Source organism: Papilio xuthus, unplaced genomic scaffold (assembly GCF_000836235.2).
Source record: "Papilio xuthus unplaced genomic scaffold, Pxut_1.1 DF825017.1, whole genome shotgun sequence".
Taxonomy (NCBI): Eukaryota; Metazoa; Arthropoda; class Insecta; order Lepidoptera; family Papilionidae; genus Papilio; species Papilio xuthus.
In genome coordinates this window covers 6,195,033-6,221,469 of record NW_013533632.1, presented here as the reverse complement: position 1 = coordinate 6,221,469, position 26,437 = coordinate 6,195,033, and the positions used below count along the sequence as shown (strand labels likewise).

Here is a 26,437-nt window from a genome sequence, read left to right as displayed (position 1 = left end):
ATTGTTTAGAAGCCGATCATATAATTTTTGTGTTCCGTTTCACATAAATATTATTCGGATCGATCTCAAGGATCGAATATTGATTCCGGCCGTAAGTGGATTTATAGCTGCATGTTCGATCTATTAGCGCGTTTAGGATTTTACTGGAACTAGGACTTTCGAAACGTTGCAATATGTGGTAGGTATTCGTTGTGACATACATACATTGATTATTTTGATATATTTATGCGTCTCAACTTAATTCTATAAATTAGTAGGGATTAGATTGAGTTAGCGGTAATGGCGAAACTTGGTTGTATTTTTACAAACAATTAGGTTTTTAGTTACTAGTTTTTTTTTAATTGCTCGCTACTTCGTCTGCGAGAATTTAAAAAGAAACTTAATTAGTATCTTATGTGTTCTTCCACACTATGTTCTATATATGCTAAACTTCTGCGAGATCCATACAGCCGTTATGAAGATACATTCTAACAAACATCTATCCATCCACCCATCCATTTTCAATGTATTAATAATTAATTTAAAAAGCACAGCAGACAAGCGTCTAAATGTAATTTTTGTGTAGTTTAATATTTTGCTAAAGTTTACGACCAATGTTAGCGTATTTTAAATATTTCTACAGAATGTTTAACTTTCCTTAAACCAATATGAGATTGCAACCTTGCCTTAAAACCTTGAGAAATATTTATATATATTTTATTGGTGTTTTTTTTCTTTTCCCAATGTCACTTTAACTGTAATACAATCATACAGCAGGGCGGCCTTGTATAACGGACCCGGCTGTTGTGTTTTCCCGATGTAGGACGTTGACAAGGCCATGCGAAGTACAGAGTTCGAATCCCTGTACCTATTTACTACAAGCTTCCCAAATGCACTCGAGAACATAAATGAAAATAGAACAGAGTTTGGAAATTTTTTTTAAATTAATTTAGTAGTATTTGACGTGTAGTGTGTGACACAGTAATAAACAATTAAAATTCAATACAATTAAAAGCACAACATAATGGAATAATAATATAATAGCAAATTTATGTCACGGAAATACCAATAATTTATTGTACTATTTATGGTCATTTATGACTATAAATATAGAATTTAAAATAAATATCAATGTTTTCTTATTCTTTTGTTTTTAGTGATTGTAGTTTTCATGTTTTTTTTATTTATTTGTTTATTTTAGTTTTATTATTTGCCATATTTCAATTAATCAGATAGAAATGGTAACCTTTAAGATCTCATAAGAGAACGAATGAGACGATTTGTGTCTCTTAAGTTTGTCGTAGAATTGAAAAAAATTACCGACATACTTTCAAAGCAATCTTCTCGGAATAAAACTAAATAATCGCAAATGGATGCAGTTAAACTTGTCCCGATCAACGCAATAACATTTTTATCATCTAAATAAGGAAAGAAGCTAACAAGAAAGTTGTCATTCTCGTGAGAAATAGTGTAATATTCAATTAGAAACGGTTACTTTATTTTTTCACAAGTTAATAAATAATGTTTAGTTTGCTATGACTTAAATAATTTATTAACGTTTATTGAAGTTTTATTCGAAAATTGGAACGTATATAATAACGTTTAATAGAAATTGCAATACTCAATCTGAGGGCTTGATCAGTGAGATTCAAAACGATTTATTCAAATTTGATGAAAGCGATCTACAAATTTAAATTGAAATGCCTCACTAGTTACCATCTGAGCAATCTCAGAGAAACTTTGGTACGCAGTCAGTGCTCATCCATGCGTTAAATTCTAGTTCCATTTATGACAAATATTACATTTTAGGAATTATTGTATTACTTACTAAGTTCTTGAGTTAATTATCGATATCAGAGAAGGCCCTTTAATACACTGGAAGCGATTACTTTGAATATAAACAGTTTCTACTTCTTGACTGGTCGTGGTCATCAAGTTTCAGTGACCCGCTTCACTAGGCGCCGCCACTCCCTAGTCATTGCCTTTTTAGTACATTGGTGTAGAGGGACATCTACAGTCGCTCTGATTTGGTCGATCTTCCTCGTGGTCTGTTGTCCTCCACTTTCCCCAGCACCACCAAGCGCTAGATGGACTCGTCATTACGTCTACAGACGAGACCAAAATACGTGAGTATGCGAACCCGAACAATGGATGACAGACGCTGCTTCATGCCGAATTCTTCGAGGATTGACTTGTTACAGTTTAGGAATGCATTATACATATTTGGTTGATAACGGTAAAAGTTAAAAGACACAAAACAAAAGGAATTTAAATAAAGTTTTTTTTTTATATTAAAGAAACTGTCTTGTACCATTGAGTATTTCACTAAATGTAAAACCTAATTTGGAATTCGATCAGATTCGTTAAATATTGTGATAGTCGTAAAACAAGCTAATTGATTTTATTAAAAACATACGTATGAACAAATATTATATTACTTATTATCCGTATATTTACTTAAGTGCTTGCATACTTTCGGATAATTTAAATAAAAACATTAACATATTTCACCAATATTTCTAAAAAGGAAAAGTTGAATTAAATGCACAAGTTATTGACACATATTTTTACGACATTTTTGTAGGCCTGTCCTTTTTATTGATATCAGATAAATATTTAAACATATTTATCATATATAATTAAGGTCATTTTTTCAAAACTTTAAAACTTTTTGAAGTTGATTCTTAGCAATTACCATGGTATTTACGCGATGTGTTTTATTATACAAAATAATTCAAACGTTTGATGATAGATCGTAAATAACACTGCTTGCTCTTGTATTGAGCTTGGCATACGTATTGCATATACACAGACCAATGTAACACGAGTATGCTGCAACGTGGACAAGAATTGAAAACAACGCTCTAATCTTATACAATCAATTTCAATCGATAGTAAAAAATATTATTTAAAGATTAGATGTCTCTAGATTTAAATTTCTCAAATACCCGACGGTTAGGCGTTGTTATGGAAAATGATATTTCAAATTTCATCGTGAGAAAATTGCATATTTCAACAAAAAATCGATTTCTTACATCAATTTTTACATGTTTTAAACTGCACTCAACAATATTAGGGCAACTGTTTTTTTTTTATAACACCGAGGCGTTCAACGACGCCGATGCGTTGCCGGCCTTTGAGATGGTGATACACTCGCTTCTTGAAAGACCCTAAGTCGCTTCAGTAGCTTATTTATAAATTATCATGTAAGAGATATTAAAGATCCAAAGGACAAAGTCGAAATGCGAATATCAAGTCAATTGCGTGTTTTATTTAAAAAAAGTTTATATAACTGAAATTTACTCAGTCCTATTCCAGTTACATTTAAAGGCATTTTGAAACAAAGCATTTGTATGGTAAAGTAAACGGTAGTTCTATCGGCGATAGCTATCGCGAGATTATGACATCTGTGTAAGCAACACCGGCCGGTCTATCGGTTTCATAAGCCGAGAAATGTAAGCAGGCTGTACTTTGGTTGCGCAGTCGCTCGAATTGTCTTTGCCAATAACATATGAACAAAACAAACAATCAGGAAGTATACGAACAAGGTATTAATTGTGTTAATGAACTCTAAAATTGTTTATAATCGTAGTAAGGACGTACTTTTAGAGGGAATTGCAAATTACGCATATTGCCTTTTTTCAAGGAGAAACAAATGATAAATGAGTTGTCGTAATAAAAGCGTAAGTAGAGAAGACGCACTTTTAGGTTTTTACCTTCAATCCTCTCTTTCACTGCGTATTTGTTAAAATAAAAACAAATTTCTTTACTTTTACATCAATACGTAAACTTAATATGGACAACATTTTGACGTTTTTAGTCCAATTATGGACGCTTATAACTTAATTTTAGGAGTGACTTTATAAAATCCCATCAAACGGCTTTAAAGCAATTTCTTGTCTGATTGAGAGGTAAAAGTCGGAATTCGATTTTATTAAATCCAATTTGGTGTTAAACTCTTAATTAATTAGTACTTAAAACCCAACCAATATAACAGAATAAGCAATCATTTTACATAGATTTATGCCTACAGATATAAACACAGTCACCGGAATACGACCTAAATGTATCTCAGTTATATTAAAATACAAAAACTATAGTAAAGGGTGCTGAAAGTAAACTACTATTTACTGACTACATGAATCATTTTATCTCAAGGTGACAGGAATTAATTCATTCGTAAATTTTCTGTTTGATATTAAGACTTGTGTGACGTCATTACGTTATTTCGTAAAAGCCTTGGCTCTCAGTAAATGGCTTGGTAATGAAGCAAAAATCAGCGAATGTGTCAAATGTGGGGATTTCCCGTTGGGCAGAGCAGCCTACCATTTAATCGGCCCAATGGGACTTTTCCCCTGATTGAATTCATAGAATCAATCGGAACCCAATAGAGGCTTACACCTGGGATACGGTTATCGTTGCCATAACTAAACTCTGTCCTTGCTCAATACTGGCAAGCACTTGGTTAAATGACCTTTACTTTTCAAGACTTCCTTCAGAAAACTGGCTCCGACACCAGCAGAAGAGGGGGATGTGTGAGTTGTTTGCGTCTAGTGACCGTAACGATGTGAGGTTTACGTTTTCATTCAGATTTTGAACTGTTATATTTACAAGTAAAAATTTCTGAACAAGACTTTTAAAACCACGAACGCTACAGGTGAAGACCAGATAAGCGAATTAATTAAGATAACTATTAAAAAGTGATTTTATACCTGATTTATAGCTAACTTTATACCTTTAGAACTGATAATAATAACATGGCAATATCAAAAGCCTTTTGTCTATGAACAGACATATCTATGTTTACATCTAACGTCCTTGGCACTCGTTTAATAAAGTAAATAATAACAAAATGCAGAATAATATCAATATAATTCAAAGGCAGCATTCAACGAGATAATTTGACGATGTGACCTTGTTTAATTTTAATTACAGTAATGCCAACATTAAAAAAAACACCGTCACTTCCTTCCTTTGAACGCGCTGTCAGGAAATAACACGTAGGCATCGTATTGAATTGCGAGGCAAACTTCAAAACTATTTAGTTCAGAGATAATTAGATTTTTGGTTTTCATTGCGACGAGACGACCTCGCAGTGAAATATGGATCAAAGTTGGTGTTTCCCAGCTAAGGTAAGGCGAATTGGTAATATAACATGCTGAGTTTTAATAGAAAATTTGATTAGTTTGCGACTATTTCACGCGAAAGTCGAATTACTTTCATATATATTTTCTCACATAACTTTAATTTATCTCACGATTTTCACAAATTTTATTGAAAACGTGAAAAAGTATAGTGGAAGCCATGCATGGAATTTGACATTTTGTATATTATATTTATCATCATAACCATCATCAGCTCACTATACGTCCCCACTGAGGGACTCGGAGCCTACCCTAACATAAGGGTGACTAGGCAGTGCTGGCCCAGTACGGGTTGGTTGACTTCATACATATCTTTAAATTTCTTCGCAGATATGTGCAGGTTACATCGCGATGTTATCGTACACCGTAAGAACGTCGGAGAAATATACATATGTAAATCGATAAACACATTAGTACATGGCGGGATTCGAACCTAAGACCTGCAATTACAAGTGATATGGTTAGCCTCTTAGCCTATTTACAATGAAAATACATAGATAGTAGTAACTTTTGAATCTTGTCCCATGTTTCATCACTATTTGTCGCATACATCGGATATTAGTTAATAAGTTGGATGAAAATCAATATTGGGGTGAGAAATACAATTTAAATTGTCTGTCCGCACTTTTCATCAGCAGAGACCGGGTCGAATCGCGTCACGTACCAATAACTTTTTCGCAAGTTACGTATGATCAAGTAACAGCCGTTCAAGTTCGACGTTCGAGATTGACTAACGAATACGTAACGTAAAAATGTCACTTCGTATAATATATCAAAAACTATAAAAAAAGACATTGTCGTCGGAAAAAAATTGTAAACAAACTGCATATTTTGTATGAGATGTAAGGAAATATAGTTTTTTTTTTCAATTAGCGTAACCACAAAAACATTGTAACTAAAATGTCTATGTCTCGTTTAGATGCTTTCGCAGTGGAAACAGAGTTAAGTGGAGGCAAACGTGACGGCGGTCGCCAGTGAAAGTGTCCGAATCGATCTACGAAGGCGTCAATCTGCAACACTTTCGTTGCCTCCAATCGATTGTCATTCGGAACCCGATCCTCGGCGCTGATTTCCCTGTTGCGACGTACACGTTGTCACTAATGACAAATTTTACTCATACATTAGAATTTCACATATAGAAAACATAAACAATCCTCGAACACGCCAAGAAATACTAGGCTCGATATAGTCCAGTGTTTTATCTTTTTATTTATTTATATATCTATTATAATTAATATATTGAAGGCTCTAATACTATCTTGCGATCGTGGATAATGGATGTTAGGTCATAATTATGTCCTCACTAAGAAAGCGAGATAAATAACAACAGACAATGTTTATCTTACTAATATTATAAATGCAAAAGTTTTGGATTGGTGGATGGATGGATGGATGTTTATTTGAAGTTATTTTGAGAACGGCTGCACGAATCTCGCTGAAATTTGGGATACACGTAGAACATTAATCTGGAAGAACAGATAATCTATTAATTATTTTTTTTTAATTCCGCGCTGGCAACCGCTAGTCCTATATAACTTTTCAAACTCATGAAACTAACATTGAATAATAAAAGATTTATCGACAAGCATATTATTAAAGATTATGCATAAGTAAAAAACTTGTTATCCGAAATCATTTTAATCTATGATAAATTTATACAAAAATATAAAAGTAGAATATTTTCACGATTCACTTTCGAACAATCACTTTACTTGAGATTAATCCAGGTCGACACGCAACGTATTACAAAATCGATTAAAAACTGGAATACTGGCGCTGCTTGTTTAAATAATTAATCTCTTGAATTAAAATCGAGACGAAGACCTCGATTTAATAAATAAGAATCGATTTAATTGATTAAAAAAATCATTCGATATAACCATAACCTTAAAGAGATAAACATCGATTAATTACACAATTGATTTAGGGATACCTATGTTGCAAATTATATTAAACTAGATCTTGTCCGCGACTGCGTTCGCAAGGGATTTAAAAAAAAAACTTTATTAGCAGCGTCTATGTGTTCTTCGATTTCAAAAGAAAAAAAAATATTTCTTTAGTTACATCTAGCTATAGAACTATATTCTTTGATTTTCTATAATGGTTCAAATGATTTGTGAAAAGATCTTGTTTTATATTTGGTGCAATGTCTTTAATACATAATTTGTTTATATGAATATTTATAATTCTTATTCTTGACATTTGTCTGTGTACTTGAATGTAAATACAATTTGCATAATTTTGTTATAACCTTTAGTTTTCACCGACGAAACAACTGAACAAAAATATCGTTATCCAACACATTTACTATGAAACAAACAGAGTTAATAATATGTTTAGTACAGGGGTTTCGGCAATGGAAACCCAAGGTTTGATACATTGTGTCGTTAGTCTATGTATAACACCGACAAGGCTATCTGACTAAAGTCAAACTAAATTACAACAGCTCACTAGCGCCCCCTTGTTAAAGTCACAAAAATATAATAAGTACCTTTTAATGTAGATGTGATATCATGTTTATCTTTTATGCCATTTTCTATGCCCATGTAGGTTTTACGCATTTTCTAATCGTTCTAAGACCAAAATCTCCGTTTAAATCATATCGTTATCCCTGTCATTATCTTTGTCAGGGATAACGATATGTTTTAAACAGAGATTTCTGTCTCGGCAACTCACGTTAACAGAACTAACCGCGACAGACTCTATTTTTGACATAGGAAGCGTAAACTAACAGCTGTCAGAATTTAAATTATAAAAACTATAATAATTAATTAGACACACAAATCGCAAAGAAGAGAAAAATATTATAATCTTAATTGGATTGTCAGTAAGTTGTTTGTGAATTAATTTACATATTAACACAAAAGGTATAATTAAAAAATAAATTTAAAAGTTTTGTTTGTCGTATTAAAATTGCCCACTCCTTTTAGGTGCTTTTAATGACATTTTAATCTAATCCTTTCTCTAAATTTTACAAAGAAAAAAACAAAAGTGGAACTTGTCCACAACGTTAGGTTAACAAAAAATAATAAAAAGGTTAACGGAATGTCATATAAAGTCTGCATTGTTTTAACAACTCCGTGTTGTTTTCTTTATAACTATTAATTGCAAATAAAAACTACATTTTATTCAAGTTATTTTTTTATAGCCACGGCAAAGGCTTTAAATATTTTTCGCTGCGATATTGTCGTAAATATTTCTACGTTATGTTATATAATAAAATAGATAAGAGCTTTATGTTTCTTTGATTTAATACATTCACATACTTAACCGTGTAGGTGAAACGCAAAAATAAAACGCACACACAAATAAAAAAGATGATTTTTTTTGCCATATTTATAACAATAATGATGTGAATCGCCGTGAGAAAACTGACACACAAATGAATATTTAGGTTATTAACCTTTTTACTGTATTTTATTAGAATAATTAATTTGTGATATTAATACTAAATATAAAATTTAATTGCTATTACGACAGTTGTACTATTGTATAATTTAGAAAAATATATATTTGTCAACATGATAAAGTATTTATTGAGTCACATTCAATGAGAATACGAAATTGTGAAGATTATGTAGAAAACAACCTTCGATAGTACTGACAAATGACGCAAGCGTTGATTGCGTGGGAGTTTTTCGTAAGTAAACTCACAGCTATATGTATAATATATTGAAAAAGTAATTTATAAATAACCAGTTATTGCTACCTTGCGTTTTATTACATTTTACTTTACTTTTTTGATAAAATGAGAAAGGAACGAGATAAATATAATGTCCGTGCGGCCGTGGCCCTTTTTAATACTATATTTCAGTGGTTTCATAATGTGAACAACGTAATACTAATTAAAACATATTTTTTTTAACAGATTTGTGGACAAAAATAAGGATTTATAGCGTAAACAAAATATGATAACCCTGTTACGAGGGCGTTACAATCTCCATTCAAAAATTACATCCAGTATTTTAGACATATCGTACGTTAATTTCCTATTTTTTTTTCTACATCAACACAAAAATTATATCCCAATGTAAATAAAATAATTTGGCAACTAGACAACAATGAAGGAATTTCTATTTTTAATAATTAATGATGAAATTTTTGTTCCAATTAGTTTCGTAGGTTTTCCGAAACATTGGGTTTCTATTTTACCGTCAAAGCTATAATTAAGAAATTAAATTAATAATTTATATTTGATTTTCGATTATAAAATACTCCTAAAATCGAGATTCAACAACGTGATTACCCACACCATATTTTCTGATGCAGTGAATCAGAAACATTACTGGCTTATTGTACCTCAGCATTGCGTTTCCTGAGCTCTACGTGACTTGATACTATGGTCTAATTGCATATAGGAAGTTGAGGGAGATCCAGTAAGCGCCTGATCACTGGACCGTGCCCAATGTTAATTTCATACGAGGACAGTGAGGCAGATCAGTATCACTGCGGTGTCCGTTAAAACAATAGCAGTACTGGATTGTCTAATGTGTAAATAATTTTTCCTCGTGTGAAAGTCTGACCGCTATATTGCGGTTACTATAATATGAAAACTATAAAATAAGACATCAGGACAACAGAAAAGTAATTTGCACATAACACGAAAATCGTCATTTTTAGTCTCGTCACTATGTCAATTATATTTTGTAAAGATGCTTTTGACGTATCGGGTATTATCAGAGTGAAATTTGACATAGATGTAAAACGTAGTCTGGAAGAACCATCCACTGATGTTGGACACCATATTCGTTCCGCTTGCGTTACTATAGCGTTTCTTTATCAATATCCAAGTTCATCTGTTCAGTTGTTACGAACTTGAACGACATAGTTGTTATAAAAGTCTGTGAATTAAGATATTCAAATGTTAATTTTTTTTTCTCGTCTTAAGAAGAAAAATTATAGCAGAATTTGTGATTGTTTTGATTTAATTTCGAATTGAATGGAAAATTAGGTTCGAACCCACTTTAGCTGTCGGATCATTTAAACTATAATTTATGATACTTTAACTTTGTCCATCTTATAATGAGGTATTATTAAGATAAGCAGAATTAAGAAATAACCAGTTCTCAAGGTAAATAAGGTCAAACCCCGGACCCAGTAAAGTAAATGTAATAAGCTAATATCCTTTGTATACTTTTTCTCTTTATAATGCAATCAACGTTGCATCGCACCATGTTCTAAAGTTCTTATAACATCTGTTTCAAACTAATAAAACGTCCCAAGTAATAAAATAAAAAGCAACAAAATCTTGACTCATAAGGCATCATTTTTTGACATTATGTAAATACAAAATTAATGTATGTCTGAATACATTAAACAATATACTTAATCACAGACATATTATTACTGAACTTTTATTAAATTATCGTAAAAATAAATAATAATATATAAATCCAAAATTGCCAATGTAATAAAAAACTTATGAAGTAAGCAACGCACGAAGAATTATCTAACCAATCTTGCTATAATATTATAAATGCGAAAGTTTGAATGGATGGATAAGTTACATGTTTGTTTGAAGGTATCACAGGACCCACTCAACGGATCTTGATGAAATTTGGAACAATATAGAACATAGTCTGGAAGAATACATAGGCTACTTATTAAGTTTTTTTAACTCCGCGCGGACGGAGTCGCGGGCGACAGGTAGACGACGATTTTATTTCAATATGTAATTGAGGGAAAAATGCGTCTTGACAGACATACAGACGGACTACAAAGTGATCATATAAGGGTTCCCTTTTTTTTCTTTTCGAGGTACAGAATCCAAAAAAAGGTAAAATAATCAAACTGAAGACTTCCATATTTATTAGTATATTTATTTATAATATTAGCTGTCGCCTGAAACTCGTCCCGAGGCCAGTCTACAGATATATGTGTTCATACGGACGGGACGATAGGACAGTCATGGTAAAGCTAAATTGAGCAGTAATAATTATGAACGGAAATGCGTTGCTCCCGCATTGTTTCTAATTTAAACTTAAGTCATTATGGAGATGATGCGTAGAACAAAATTAGCATCTTTGTGGGAAACAATACTAAAAATATACATGGATTCCGAAACATGTTCATAATTATCGATAAAAAACATCAAATATTAAAAAAAATGCTTCGTCTCCTTACGCTTTTATTTCTTTAGTTTTATCAGTTACCGTTGGTTTTTGAGATCAAAGTAGCCGTATAAAACATATGATGATATTCTTACTGTCATTATCTTTGACAAAACAGAGATAACAATATGTAAAGAGCGATTATTGACTCAGAAACCCGGGGTTAGTGTGTTAATTATATGGCAATTATATGTATTTATACATTTCTTTTTATTAAATCGTCGTATTACATATTGCGTAATACAATGATAGTTATATAGACTATGTACTTTGTAATATTATATTGTAATCATTATACAAAGTGAACTAAAATGATTGCGAAATATAACAACGCTGAAAATTATAACTTTGCCATCGTGTTACGTCACAGAGTCATTATTATAAAAAAAGTTAAATAACATTGGTCAGAACGTTCTTTTACAGTGTTCATTAACGTTTAATATGTAGCAACATTAATAATTGGCTCGATTTACCTTCGATTGTTTTCGTAATCCAAATTCAAAATCGTAAATATTGATTGTACCGGCCAGTTACCATTTATGTAATACAAGTATATAAATGAACGACCACAACACAGTATACCTATTTCTTTAGCCAGTACTGACCAATATTTTTTGATATAAAACTAATTTAACCAGTTAATGGTCTAATCCCCTTAACTTAGAGTAGGCTCCGAGCCCCTCGGTGGGGACGTATAGTGAGCTGATGATGATGATGATGATGATCATGATGAATTTAGCCAGATATCCTATAATAGATTCCATAAGTTAACCATCTATGTACAAAACACGCTAAAATCGTTATACCAAAAACGAAAGCATCTTGAGATCAACGTTAGTACATGCAAATACCATTTGAATCATGAAATGAAACTTAGTACTAAATCTTCGCTTAAAAATATTTTTTGCTAAACTTTTATAACTCTCATTCTATCGTATAATGCATAATTATTATTAAGTAATTATTAAGAGAAAAAATAATTGATAAAGATTGGAGTTAAACAATGACCTCCATACATTCGAACGGACTAACTCTTTTTATTAGTGTCGAGTATAGATGTAAATAATTTTAACAGTTGTCGCCTTTACACTAAGGTCAAATCTGATCTGATAAACAAGTGGAACTAGATCATAAAGTTACGTTATCTGAATTTACTAATGTTAATTCTAATTGTTTAAAATTGATTTATAGATAGCATAGACATGGTGAAGATTTGAATAAGTTAATCGAAGATTAATAAATACAGGTGTTGTAACAGATTTTATTAAGTTCTAGAAACTAGTACTCAATTTTAGAAACCTTTGTCAGGAAATAGACATGCGAAAAGACTATCTGTTAAATTCTTCAACTTGCCTATGGTGTTTGGAATGGGACAGATTTAGACAGGAAAAACGTAATCCCCATTCCCTCTCTCCGTTTACAGCACCGTGACAATACATTCATAAGATTAGTATTAATAAAAATACACACAAATTGATAACCTCCTTCTTTTTGAAATCAGCTAATAAAATAACAAGTTATAAAATGGATTCCATAGTCTTAATTAATAATTTTTCCCTTACCAAAATGTTTTGTATTATTTATTAATCACAAGAAAAACTAATTATTTAAATTAATAGTTAGATGAGAATTAATATGTAAAAATAATGCTTATTGTAACTGCTTTAAAAGTCATTTATAATCGATGTTTGAAATAGGTTATAACTTATTTAAAAAATCGCATCTATAAATTATCGAAAAGAAAGTTATCCCACGGAAAACTTGATCTACATATCATAGACAAGTAAAGTAGAATTGAGGGTAAATAATTAGTCAATGTACCAAAATAAAATTTATCTTTCATCGACAAAATCATTTATTAACGTAATGGAACTTTCTCTGTCACTATAAAAAGTTCGTGTTAAATCAATGAACAGCTGTATTGATTCCTTTAAATATGTAAAAACAAGATTACTAATAATATTATTAAATAGATAAGATATTGCTACAATGTCGTTAAACTTTGTTATCATTACAATGAACTTGTAAACCTAGTTTCTTTAATTCTTCCATTAACTTAATACGCCATTGTGTAGGCATTTAAAAATCTTACAAAAGTCCTATATCTCTAACTGTGGATTTTCATAACTAAATAACTGTATAAAAAACATTCGCATCACTGTTCTATTCTAAGAAAATGAGAGGATAAGAGTTGGCTAAAAGAAATAATGTATTTTCAGATTGGTTGACAATTTATCTGGAATATTTCGTTCATCGCATTTATATTTAATTGCATTTGGCGACTTCGTTCACGCGGAATTGAAAGAATAAATCAGTAAATAATATGGCCTACGTTATCCGGGAATTTTTTAAATCGGTAAAGTAATTTCGGGGCCTGTCCAATGCAAACAATTAAATATTTCCTCTTACTGATATTATAGTATAATATATAGTATAGGTTAATAATTGATAAAGAACTTGATATATTTTAATCTAATCAGGTCAAATAATAACAAAGGTATTCCCCATATTACGCATAATGTAAATTACAATTAAAATGTATAACAATAACAAACCTACATTTTTTATGTTTTCAAAACGAGAAATACCAAAATATACTGTAACCATACCATGATATAAATAATATTAAAAATAACAATTAAAATACTCGTAAGTAGAGATGTCCTGGAATCTTTTGCGAAACATACTAAAGAAAGATGTTAAATGATAATGGCCGGGAAGCATTTATATGAATAAGAAAAAATAAAAGGTTTGAAGAAGGTCTAAAATCATTATTATTATTCTATATATATGTATATAAAAATCAATTGTCTCGTTAAACTCGAGAACAGCTGAACGGGTTTATCTTATCTTGGTCTTGAAATGTTCGTGGAGGTCTAGGAAAGGTATAAGAGGTGAGAAAAATTCGAATAATTGCCGCTAAAACCCTTTAGGAACCTTTTTTAATACCGCGCGGACGGAGTCGCGGGCGACAGATAGTTCTTAGTTGAACATTTTGTATCGTGACAGATATTAATATTCTTATCCATGTGACGTATATTTAAAGTTTCGAACACTTATTTTTATTAATACCCGCAGTTCCAGGGCATATGTCCGACAGATGTTCAGTATCATTCGATCAACGGGCCCAGTACCGTACTTAATGCATATTATATATAGTTTCGCAAGTGATATTCGCATGGAATACGTCTCGAAGCTCTTGATTACTGACGATTTTATGTTGAAGGTTACTGCTGCTATTATCTGTATACCCTTTAATACTACGCCACCTTTCAGATGTTTCTTGACAACTTCTTTACAATGTAAATAGTAAAAAAACTCTACTCGTTTATTTATAACTTTGGCTTCTACTTTTCGTACACCCTGTATATTTATTTGTTTTGTAATTAGTACGTTGTATACTATCTCTTTGATCTCATTCACACGTATACATTTGCAAATAAAGTAGGAAAGTGGAAAAGTAACTGCACATTTTATAATAAAATTAAATTAGAACAGTCCGTTTGATGAGATCGTAAACGAGGATTTACTGTTCCCGATTTACGTAAATGAATTAAACATATTTCGTATTGAAATATATATAAGTTTATATTTGTAAAAGTGGAGCAATAACGCCTTACTCTGTCTCTTCCCTTCATACTTTAAAATGTATAATATAGAGATAATTTTAATCCAGTATTTTTATAAGACACCGTCTCACTTGTCAACTTTATTTCAACGTTAATAAAATCTGCAAAAAAATCTTTATTACACGCAGATCGTAATTCGATACGGTCTTTACAAATTACGAGACGAAACACCCAATCACTTTCATATTGTGATTATTTTTAAATATTTATTTAAAAAATTAAATAGGAACGAAGAGATCTTGTGTAATTGTTTTGTCATTAATGTAAATTGCTTAAGTTTGTGGCCATCGAGTTTTGGCGACACCGTTCTATTGCGTGAATGTCTTTCGACAATCCCCGCTTATCGGTAACTGTTGCACATGACGACAAACAGATCGGGTTTCGTGTATTAATACTGAACGTCATTAATGTAATTTACTAAATAATCACTCAGCGCTTAAGTAGTAAACTATCCCATTTGTAACCACATTTCTGGACGTACTAATCGATTTTTCATTTGCCGAGAGATTGAGATTTACATAGAAGTAGGAGCAGTAGCAATATTTCTTTTGCATGTGGATTATATTTACGGAAAAAGACGACGAATTTTCGCAATAATATTATTAAGTTATATATAAATTTGTAATATTTTTTAGATATATTTAACAATTCCTTATAATAAGACTTTTAAGAAATCTCCACGGTAATATAGTTACAATCAGACCATAACTGAAGTTACTTGAAACTGTTAATTGCCGTCATAATTAACTTTGACAGTGTTGCGAAAAAGAATGTAATAATTGTCTCATGCGACATAATATGGACAACACAAAATATGCAATTTCTATAAAAAGTCGACAGTCTCATAGCTAATATTATAAATGAAAATGTTTGGATGGATGGATGAATGTTTTTTTGAAGGTATCTCCAGAACGGCCCCATGGATCTCGCTGTTTTGCACAGATTTAGAATAAATAGGCTACTATTTAAGATGTTTCTAAATGTACAAATTTTTTACAGCTAATTATAGTTCTAAAATATAATTTAAGTTTACGTTAAATTAGGTATAGGAACCAAAATCTTATATCGAACAGAATATTAAAAATAACCTACTTCTTTTTAAAGTCAGCTAAAAACTAAAAGAATACAGGACAAATGACTCAATATTAACTGATACTTAAAACTATTAAATATGACTGTTTTTCTTCGAACTCAGTTTTCTTATATGAGTCATACAGAACGTGCAATGTTAGGAATATCTTTAAGAAATTGTTTTTCAACATTACGCATATATATTTAGGTAAATTAAAAAAAAAAGGTTAACAAATGTAGTAGTTATTTCATAAAAAAGGATAAAGCATGCCCTATGACTTAACGGAAAATACGACTCGAATGACATATAGTGACCAAACAATCTTCATCATTTTGCTAGTTCCGAAATTCATCCTGAAAATTCCAATTAAACTAAATACCAAATACCAAAAAAACCTTTAAGTGAAAACGAACCTACAGGATTTAAAAACTAAACATCCGATGCAACGGAACCAGACACTACAGACCTAAATACTCAATAAGTTCAAGTACGTATCTAATGAACAATAATCCTATATCCGAAAAGGTGGGAGGTTTTTCCTTTCAGTTTTAATTGTTACTTCCATAGGCTGAACAGTGCTTGCAATACCTTGAACTGGTTTTCCAGTGAGCAGGTTTTATATTGTTATAGTCGACGATTATTCATTTGTCATGGACAAACTAAAAGGGTTGTTAACGGACTGGTCGCGAAAACATCTTAAACATTTTTTTTGGTACCAACCTATCGGTAAGTAGGTATGATGACAAAAACGTATGCTTAGAAATAGATTAATTTGTACATAATATGGCAATTTTCAATGGACAGTGTAAAGATTATGTTATTCTTATGTCTCTAGAATAGATAGAATTTGCTAAGAACTTTAAGTTTCTATATTAATATTATAAATAGTAAAGAGGATACATTTGTTTGTTTGCGTCGAATAGGCTCCGAAACTTGAACTGATTTGAAAAAAAAAATCTTAGTTTTTGTATTTTTACACGACGCCAAAAAAGTCGCGAGCAACTGCTAGTAAATATATACATCATATTAATATATAACGCAACCGTCTGAATGTTATCAGAAGGTTATAAAAGCCTCATAAAGCCCGGCCTCGCAGATATCTGATAAGAACAACCGAAAATTACACCCGACAGGCTTCACTAACCGATGGCACGGATAAGAAACCATTCGTCTTAACGCAGCTCCCCCCCCCCTCCCCCTCTTCTCAAACCCCTTCCCCCGCTCGACGTCCACGCATGTCGCCAGGACTAAAAGGTACGTACCATATTAAAGGCAAGATATCGCCTGCGACTCCGTCCGCGCGTAATTTAAAAAAAAATAATTAGTAGTCTATGTCTTCCTTTAAACTATTCCAAATTTAAGCAAGATCCGTTCTGGAGATATCTTCAAACAAAAATCCATCCATTCTTCCATCCAAACAATCGCATTTATAATATTAGTAAGATGAATCTATCAACATGTAAATAAAAAAGCATGTTAAATAACACGTTTTAAAAAGATAAGCACTAAAGTCAATATAGACCTTGAATATATGAATTTGATGCACGTGCAAACTCCGATATTAGTTGTTAAGTAATACAAGATGCATAAACTAAAGTAACGTAGATATATTAATGTGTTCAGAGCGGGCTGAATACACTTTCACTATAACCGCCCAGTTGTCTCATTGTCTCCGACTGCGCGCAACGTCATTCACGTTAGAGGGAAAGTGTTTTAATGTAAATTTAATTGGTGGCCGTTCTACACTCGCCAATTATTTGTTATTACAAAATGTTTCCGCTCTAATCTTATCATGCAAATTTTAAAGCGTTACGTGAAATTGAATTATTTAACCCAACTATGCTGTAATTTCGATGTAGTTTTATTGAGTTTGCACATTTTCTACGTGTATCTAATATATATTATATAACTGCGAATTCGACAAAAAATTCAGCTCATCCTCAATGAATATCTAAATTATAATGTATTCATTGATTTCTAAAACAAGCACGAACAGACAAACGGCCGTGCACTTTTATTTAGGCAAGTAACATATTAAAAATACTAGTATAATAATCGTGATGTTCATTGATTTAACTAACAAGCATTTTTTTTTCTCAAAATCGATATAAGATAAAAAGGGGAATATAAACAAATTCATTTATTATCTATGTTTTTATAGAAACAAAAGAAATCAACATAGACGTTTTTTTTACATTTTTCGACAATGGAAACTAACGGTTACACTTTTAAATGTACGTAACTTATTTGCACTTATTCAGTCCGTTATAAATCACGTCGCTTACAAATGTGCAGGTGTCTCTTTTGTTCCTAATTACCTGTCAATTGCTCTAATGAGTGTCTATGGCGCATCACGAGCCTTGCTAGTAAACCGTACCACGCTAATGGTTCGTAGTTTCACAATAAAATATATGGCAAAGGTAATCGCTCGGGGCGCCGCTCGCGCCGGACGAATTGACTCCAATAGAAAGGTCGTTGTAATTTAATTAGCGATGCTCCTCTAATGTCGAATGTTGATCTAGGAGTCGCCGACACTAACTTTGCGGTATTCTTTCACTTTCAACACAAAATATATGTCCCTTATAGGAAATATAACGAATCATAAAGTATACCAAGATTTAATTCAGTGAGTGTTGGCTTTTTTTAATTGTTAAAAATTATCTGTAAAACGCTTTAAAAAGTATCTAATTAGTAGTTTAAATTAGTCAAATTTTAACATCCTAATAAAAACACTCGCATGGGCAAAGTACATTTAAAATTAAAAGTTATGTTATGTCGTCACAATACAATGTTCACTCCGAATATTCACTTTTAAAAAGAAATTAACATTACTGAGACAGTTAAATTCGCATAGCGGTAAGGATTAAGGGTTTCTTGGAAATCGGAATGAGAGTAACAAGAGATATCTTGCCTGAGCCCATTTAATTACTAAACCCTGATCAGTTACATTGTAACTGTTGTGGCGAGTTGACGGATAGCCGATATGTTGGCGCTAATGTCGTGATCGAGGTCAGTAGAGCCGCGCCGCACAGACCTAACAACTGAACTTGAACAAATTATGCTGTAATTACTCTAAATGCGACATCGTGACGGACTATCTATGTAAAGCTATAGAATTGATTGCGAATAAAGTTTCATTTATTCCAAAAAATCAAGTATAAGATACGGTACAATTGTAAAAAAAGCGAACAAAGAGATAGAGATAAAGAGAATAAAATGTTAATGTGCTTTAGACACAACGGTTTGTTTTCAACAAATTGAATTTATATTGCCGAAATATTTTTTACAAAAACATATTCCTATCCCTGTCGCTCTCTTTGTAAAAACAGAGATACCAATCCGTTTTTATATACACCAGAAATGTGTTGAAAATATATCGAAAAGTGAATGCAATTTTATAGTTGTTCTGAGTATCGAATTAAAACTGTTCTGTTTAATTTTAAACACTTTGATCGATGTTATTAGCAGAACTGCCATAAAAGTTGGACAGATAAATTCAGTACGACGTATTTATTATAAGCTTTTATTAATTTAATTTACGTTTCACACGCAGTTAATTCATATTCGGGTATTTTAGAGGAAATTTTTATCAATGAAATATTATTTATTGATAAAAATAATCTTTTACAGCAAATAACTTTTAAGTTTCGATACATCACTGGTTACTTATAAAAATATGTGAGAATAATACATTTTTTTCTAAAAAAAAAATAGCAATAAGCTATCAAATATTTATTTTAATAGATGATAAAAAAAGTTATGAATAAATCGTATATTCTAACCAAACCTATTCTAAATATATATATATATATATATACACAAGACAACTAAATTATTTTCAATTCAAAGCCTTTTATTCTTAAAATTATTATTATTCAAGTAAAAACAAGTAGAGCAATACCTACATGTTAGATTTTGCAAAAAAATTACGTGTGGGGAAATTGATTTTCTTAGAAATAAAAGTGCCCGCATAGAACTACAACTGGTAAGTCGTTAAGAAAGTTAGGAAAAAAGTGTAAAAAGTCACTTTAAACATTGCGAGTCATCGACTAATTTATAATAAAATATGTTACGATAATTTAGATATAGAATCTGTAATAATTTGGAGTAATGTCTAACAATCTCTAATGTACAGACAAATTAGTAAAAGGACAAACACAGTAACTAATTAATCTAGTAGTAAACTAAAAGGATCACTACTACTATTATGCATTAATCCTTTAGAAAAATAAGGACGCCACAAACTCGTCCGAACAACTTCACATCAGTCAGGAATCTTTGACTCCTTTTGTTATTCTGATTGCTAAATAATGAGTGTTTGGCGTAACGGACAAAGCAACGTTTCCTGAATCCGACAATGGACGCTCTAGACAATACAACACCAAAAGATTCTTTGACTTTTAAAGACAGGACATGACATGGCGCGCATTCCCTTTTATCAAATAAAAATAAGTTCTAAGCTTGTCTAAACTTGCTTCCTTGTGAGCTCCGTTTGTGTAAGTATATTATGTAATATTTTACATCAGTATGTACTGCATTAGTGCAACGTCCGCTCTTTGCTTAATCCGTTTCTCTATAGTCAAAGGATCTAGCTAGCAACCGTCGCCACAACCTTGGTGCAGATCGCATCTTTATACCGTCTACCGTGCACCTAACAGACATTATTTATTACAAACCTTATCAGACTACCTACAATCCCTTTTTAGTCTTTATGATTTATAGTAAGCAGTATAGGTCGATTAATAAATCTTTTGTATCCTAAATTATTTGCTTGGTGTTCGAAAGCGTACTTGAGTAATTTTTGTTTATTTTGTAACAATTTTTATTAACTTTTTCTTCGATGATGCGTCGCTGTTTTATTTTTCTAATTTTAAAAAGACTATCTAATTTTTCTTATTACTGCAAAATATATTATAAACTGATTTATTTATTTTTTTTACAGAAAAGAGGTAACTCCATATGAACGTTCTTCTGTTGTTAATTAAAAGTGTAATTAAAAGAGATATGCTTGCCGTGCTACTATGCAACTAATATTCACAGCATCTCAATTGTAGAAAAAAAAATCTCGCCGATATGCTTCATTTCCATTCAGTTATGATGAATATTTAAGAACAACGGTCTTGTTTCATAAACGGTTATTATTAGAAAGTCATGATTTCTACAATACTAAAGTACGGAGATAATTTAGCTATGAAATCTACTTACAAGTAAGCTGTAGTTATTATAATAACTTTCTTTTAGTATTTACCTATTGTTAGGGTTCCGTACCTCATAGGAAAAATCGGAACCCTTATAGGATCACTTTGTTGTCCGTCCGTCTGTCAAGACCCTTTTTCTCAAAAACACGTGAAGGTATCAAACTGGACTTTTTTTCTGATAATATAGTTTTTTGTACTGACATCATTTAAAAATGCAATTACGTAAAAAATCTGTACTAATGTTTTAAATTATAGAATATATTATCTGTGCTGCAACAGTGGAAACTCACGGTTACGAATCGTTGAAACAAACTGTACAAACGGTTTAGTTGGTCATAATGGGGTCGTTGAAATTTGTTCAAGTGCCCTTTTCTATCTTTTCTTTCGTAGTTCTGTTTGCTGACGAAATGTAGGTGAGCAGTATTTGAGTCACAGTTAAGTAATGTTTAATTTAGAAAGATATTATGATACCTAATTTCATACTTTATTACTGAAACGACTGGCAAAAAACAAGAAATTTAATAACTCATTTTATTGTTAATGTAATCAATGCTTAACTCTATGGCACTATCTCTATGAGCTCCTAAAACATCATGTAAAAATGTAGTTTCAACAAAAAATATTTTTATTTCTTTACTATACAACATTTCTGTTCTACGTATGGAATGACTGTGTGCAAGAGTATATGCCTAGGAAGGGGGTAGATTCGGATATGACGGCTTATAGAGATGTATAGAGGAGTAGTACATACTGTGCCAACCCTCAATAGGGATACGGGCAGGTTGATGATGATAACATATACAGGTCCAGTAAATAGTTCAATTATAGGCTATATTTTTTATGAAAGAAATGAGCAAACGAGCGGCAAAAAACGAGATCATCAGGCTACGAAATATAGCTCCTGGGAATGGAATAGAATTTATAGTGACTGCTAAACTTATTCTGCAAACTCTACATAGCTTGCAGGACATTACCGATATAGTACATTAGCACTTAGTATCTTATTATAGTATTTCGTATTATCATAGTATTTCGTATTATCATAGTATTTCGTAACTAGTAGCGTGTTCCGATCAATTGTTGTAACGTAGAGATCATATAAAATTCCCATGATCCAATTTTGTTTTTAGGCCGCGTGGGCGGTTGGAAGCGCTCGGTTGCGAAAACAAATCATTAGTTCAACGGATATCTTGTTATTTACGTTGTACTATAATCAAATTGAAAGTGTTAACGCTTACAAATCCTATATACATCGTATGATAGATTTTATTTAATTGATTTAATATTTGATGAAGACTAGTTGTCACTTTTTAAATAAGAACAATCTTCTAACTATAGAATTAATATTTGTTATCGAAAGCTTAATTTTATGTATGCTGTAAATTCAAATGTACTCGATTTTTATAAAACTTATAGTCAAATGTGGCACGAGAAAATGTTTGTTGATATATTTTTTGCGTTGCATTTACTTCAAAAAATACTATTATAATATAAATTAATGTCGCATAGCAATATGACAATTGTTTTCATTTCCTGATACTAAGGTCAACAACGAGATTAAGTATCAAATCAATTAAAAAAGTATTACCTTACAAACCAATCAACGTATCCGTATTGATTTTCTCGAATTATTACTCGACAAAATAAAATCAATCTCCTCGACTGTTTTGTGTACAGCAATCAAGTGTACTTTGGTGGACTAGTTTCGTACTTATCGGCTGAAGAAAAAAGTGGAACGGATGGAAATAAAAATCTAACAAGTATGCAGACATAACAAAATTGCAGTTAAACAAGCGTACGCAGTTTTAACAAAAACGTATTAGCTATTAATAAACCAAAAACTTATTCGTAACTAATAATCAAATCATTTTTAATAAGTTTTCTAGTATTTTTTTTAAATTGTCTTATAATAAGGGTTATCAAACCTTTGTGGACACATCTAATAAAGACATTGCAGCACTGTATCAATATGTTTATAATCTACGTAACGACCTTTTAAAGTTTGAGACCTTGTTTACAGAGTGACGCGAGTTGCGCAATACAATTAATTTATTTAGGTGTTTTAGTGGTCGCGTCCAAAAGCGGCGATGTTGCCCACGCGACGCCAGCCGTGTGATCTTAAGAGCATAAATAAGATACTTTAAGGGCAAGCGAATCGAAGGAATTGTTTATAGCAAGGCGTTATTTACTTTATTATAATACTATACCGAACAGATTGTTCTCGATAATGATATTTTTAAAGATAGTATAATAATATGCTACTAATTTACCACATCATATTAAGAAGTGCAGAAAACATCTAATTTTATATAATGATAGTGAATTTAATAAGACCTTAAATTTATAATTTTCCTATTAAGAATATTGTTTCTTAAAATTATTAGTTATTTTCCACCACCACATACCACACCACACCACATATACATACTAAGATGAATTGGCATAATAATAATTAATGTACTAGATATATTGTATGCCAGTCTACTTTCCATTACTCATATTTCGTCTTTAGCAACTTTAACCTTTTGATAAAAAAAACAGCTATATTTTATTTTCCCATCTCAAAGTAACTCCATGATCTGTAATGTTTCACATTACAGTTAAAAAAAATTACTTCCAAATTTAACAATAAACAAAAATTGATTACCTTTTAAGTATATTCGCCATTATTTAAATTATCACTATTTAAATTTTCACCATTATGTGTAAAATGCAAACGACTATAAGCCACAGCCTCATCAACTGCTGTACTATCTGCAAAGAGGTCGTTATCAATGACAGATCGGGGTTCTCTGTATCTTTATCAGCAACGTAATCTAAGAACAACACGTCAATCATGCGGACTTGACACTTATCTCGCAGTTTTGATAATACATCTTTCACTGCACCGTCACGTGGAAACTTACACAATTCTATAGTTAAATACTCATTATGATAACATTTGTTGTCAACTCAGATCCCCATAGAGGCGCTCTAGCATATGCTAAGTTACAGGGGACTAGACTAGTCAACCACGCCCGCTCTGTGCGAATTTACATGTTAGAATTTCTTCGTAGATATGTGCACACATAATAGTTCCTTCACCGTTAGAATGTCGTATAATATGTTTTATTTATATTAAATGCAATTCGTAAGTCAACAAATAAATACATGGCTGGGATCGAACCCAGATATTTAATTGCAAATCCGGTGTCCAACCACTGCGCGTCCAACGCTCTTATTACTTGGTGACAACATTTACTATATCGTGTTGTAAAGTCAGACTACAAACTAAACCTATTTAATCGGGCAAAAAGTTTATGAAGACCCAAAAGGCTACAAAAACTACTGAGGAATATTCCTCTCTAACTTGTTAACCTTTTCATTACAACTTACCTGAGCAAAATACCATTTTTACGTAAGAAATCTGACCGATCGTAACCCTTCTAATGCATATCAAAATATAAACCTTAATATAAAACAAATTAAACAAAGACAAGTGATAAATAGCGTTAATCATTATCATTATGAATGCTTAAAGGTTTTAAACTGTTTCATATGTCAAGAACGATACAAAGAAATATGATTTTACACATTTTAAGTTCTTTAATTTATTTTAAGTTCACTATGCTTTCTGGTTGATGATGTTAAGCTTAGTTAGTTTGATATTAAACAATGGAAAATCATTGGTAAAATTACATCGGATTCCCACTCACATCGTGGTGATTGATAATAATCTGTTGATATGATAATGTAAGATCATGGACTCGTTTTAATTAAGTTGCACGATGATGTCACAGATATTTATGCTACGTTATCATTATTACTAATGTTATGTAGATAAGGTAATATTGGTCCAGTAGAGCAATGGAGTTCGGGTCATTTGAATCCCTAGCAGTTGTTCTATATCCCATCAACCTTCATAATTTTTTCCAGTCAAAATTATAAGAAATAATCTTCTGGTACAATTTTGAAGTTTCCGAAAATAATGAAGCACCCAAAATCATAATTTCCAAAGAGACCACTCCGATAACCAGACTCTGAGAATGTCAGTCTGCAACGTTTAGTTAGGTTGAGCAGTTGAAGAAGGTAGAAGAGTTGAAGTACTTTAAAGGGAATTTCAAAGTCTAGGCTCATATGGTTATACCTTAAAGCGTAAACTAACGCAAATGTTAATAAATATACCAACCTAACTAACGTCCTTCATAAGTTTTAAAACAATTATGAAGCTTAAAACTATATTCTTTATCTCATTATGACAAAAAAGGTAAAGGTTAGTTACTAATAATCACAATTTGAAATTCAGATACAATAATATGTCATTACAGCGTTAAAAAGATGGAATAATGGTCGAAAGTTTCAAAGAAATTCATTACGAATTATTATAGATGACTCGAAGTGACAATCTACATCAATAAGGTAAGGCTATTGATACCATTGTATTTGAAATTTTAAATAGCATTTTTCTAGAACTGCATTCCGCTTCTTATTTCGTTGTCAATATTATCTAATGGTCTCGTATCTTTCTAGTCCTACTAATATAGGCCTTATTTTTTTCATCTTAGAGTAATTTTTGCTATGTTAAGAACTATTACAAATATTAGCAATTGAGTTGCGTTGCGTAGTGTATATTGGAGAAAAATTGACCGCAGTATTCAGTTCAGTTGCAAAGTAATATAAAATACCTACCTACACTAAGTGGTCCTTGCGTCACACCCATCAAGCCATCGCATTGGCTCATTCATACACCTGTCATTCGTTATACAGCAATAATTATATTACATGTTGTCGGTAAACTGTATTAAAATATACATTCGCCTTCTGTATTTTCCGTCTATTTTTAAAGCAACAAAAATACTTTGTAGCCATTTGTTGTGTCTTTCATTTTGGTTATCTCGGTTTAACTTCGGTTACAATTTGAAAGGTCTGGCATTACAAATATCGATTTCCAATCGACATATAATTTACGACCATTACTAAGTACGAAGTAAACGGTGAATAATAAAACCATTCCTATGTGTTCTTCAGACGCATAATGTTAATAAAAACTCCTCTACGGTTCGAAGAAAATAAATATCGAAACGACTTACCCCAATAATAAGAAGTTGCGTCCTTCCTTAATATGGTAAATGTATTCACTCACAATTTGTTTTCAGTTAATTTAAGAGTATTTCACTTGGTTTTCTCGGTTCGAAAACTAATGAATTAACGTGTGTTATGCGAGCGAGTGTAGAAAAAACGCGTCATAAATATACGCCTTTACGCGTACGCGGTCGGTGTGCAACTGATCAACTATCAACTAGCGACTAGTGAACGCCGCGGCATC

At 31.6% G+C, this 26,437-nt stretch overlaps 1 protein-coding gene across 2 annotated transcripts in view; it reads right to left on the bottom strand.

The window, feature by feature from the left end:
* The window catches only part of Nost (Nostrin), a 41,214-nt gene extending 14,802 nt beyond the window's left edge, over window positions 1–26,412 (bottom strand). Inside the window, exon 1 of one of the 2 annotated variants that reach the window (XM_013324034.1) lies at window positions 26,202–26,412. Coding sequence is in view for 1 of the 2 variants with exons in the window: in XM_013324033.1 (XP_013179487.1) it covers window positions 23,780–23,799 (20 nt within the window). In the remaining variant the exon portion in view is untranslated. Of the gene's footprint in view, window positions 1–23,779; window positions 23,875–26,201 lie in introns of those variants that run through there. The other variant, XM_013324033.1, reaches the window with a different exon arrangement.
* Window positions 26,413–26,437: the final 25 nt, after the last annotated feature.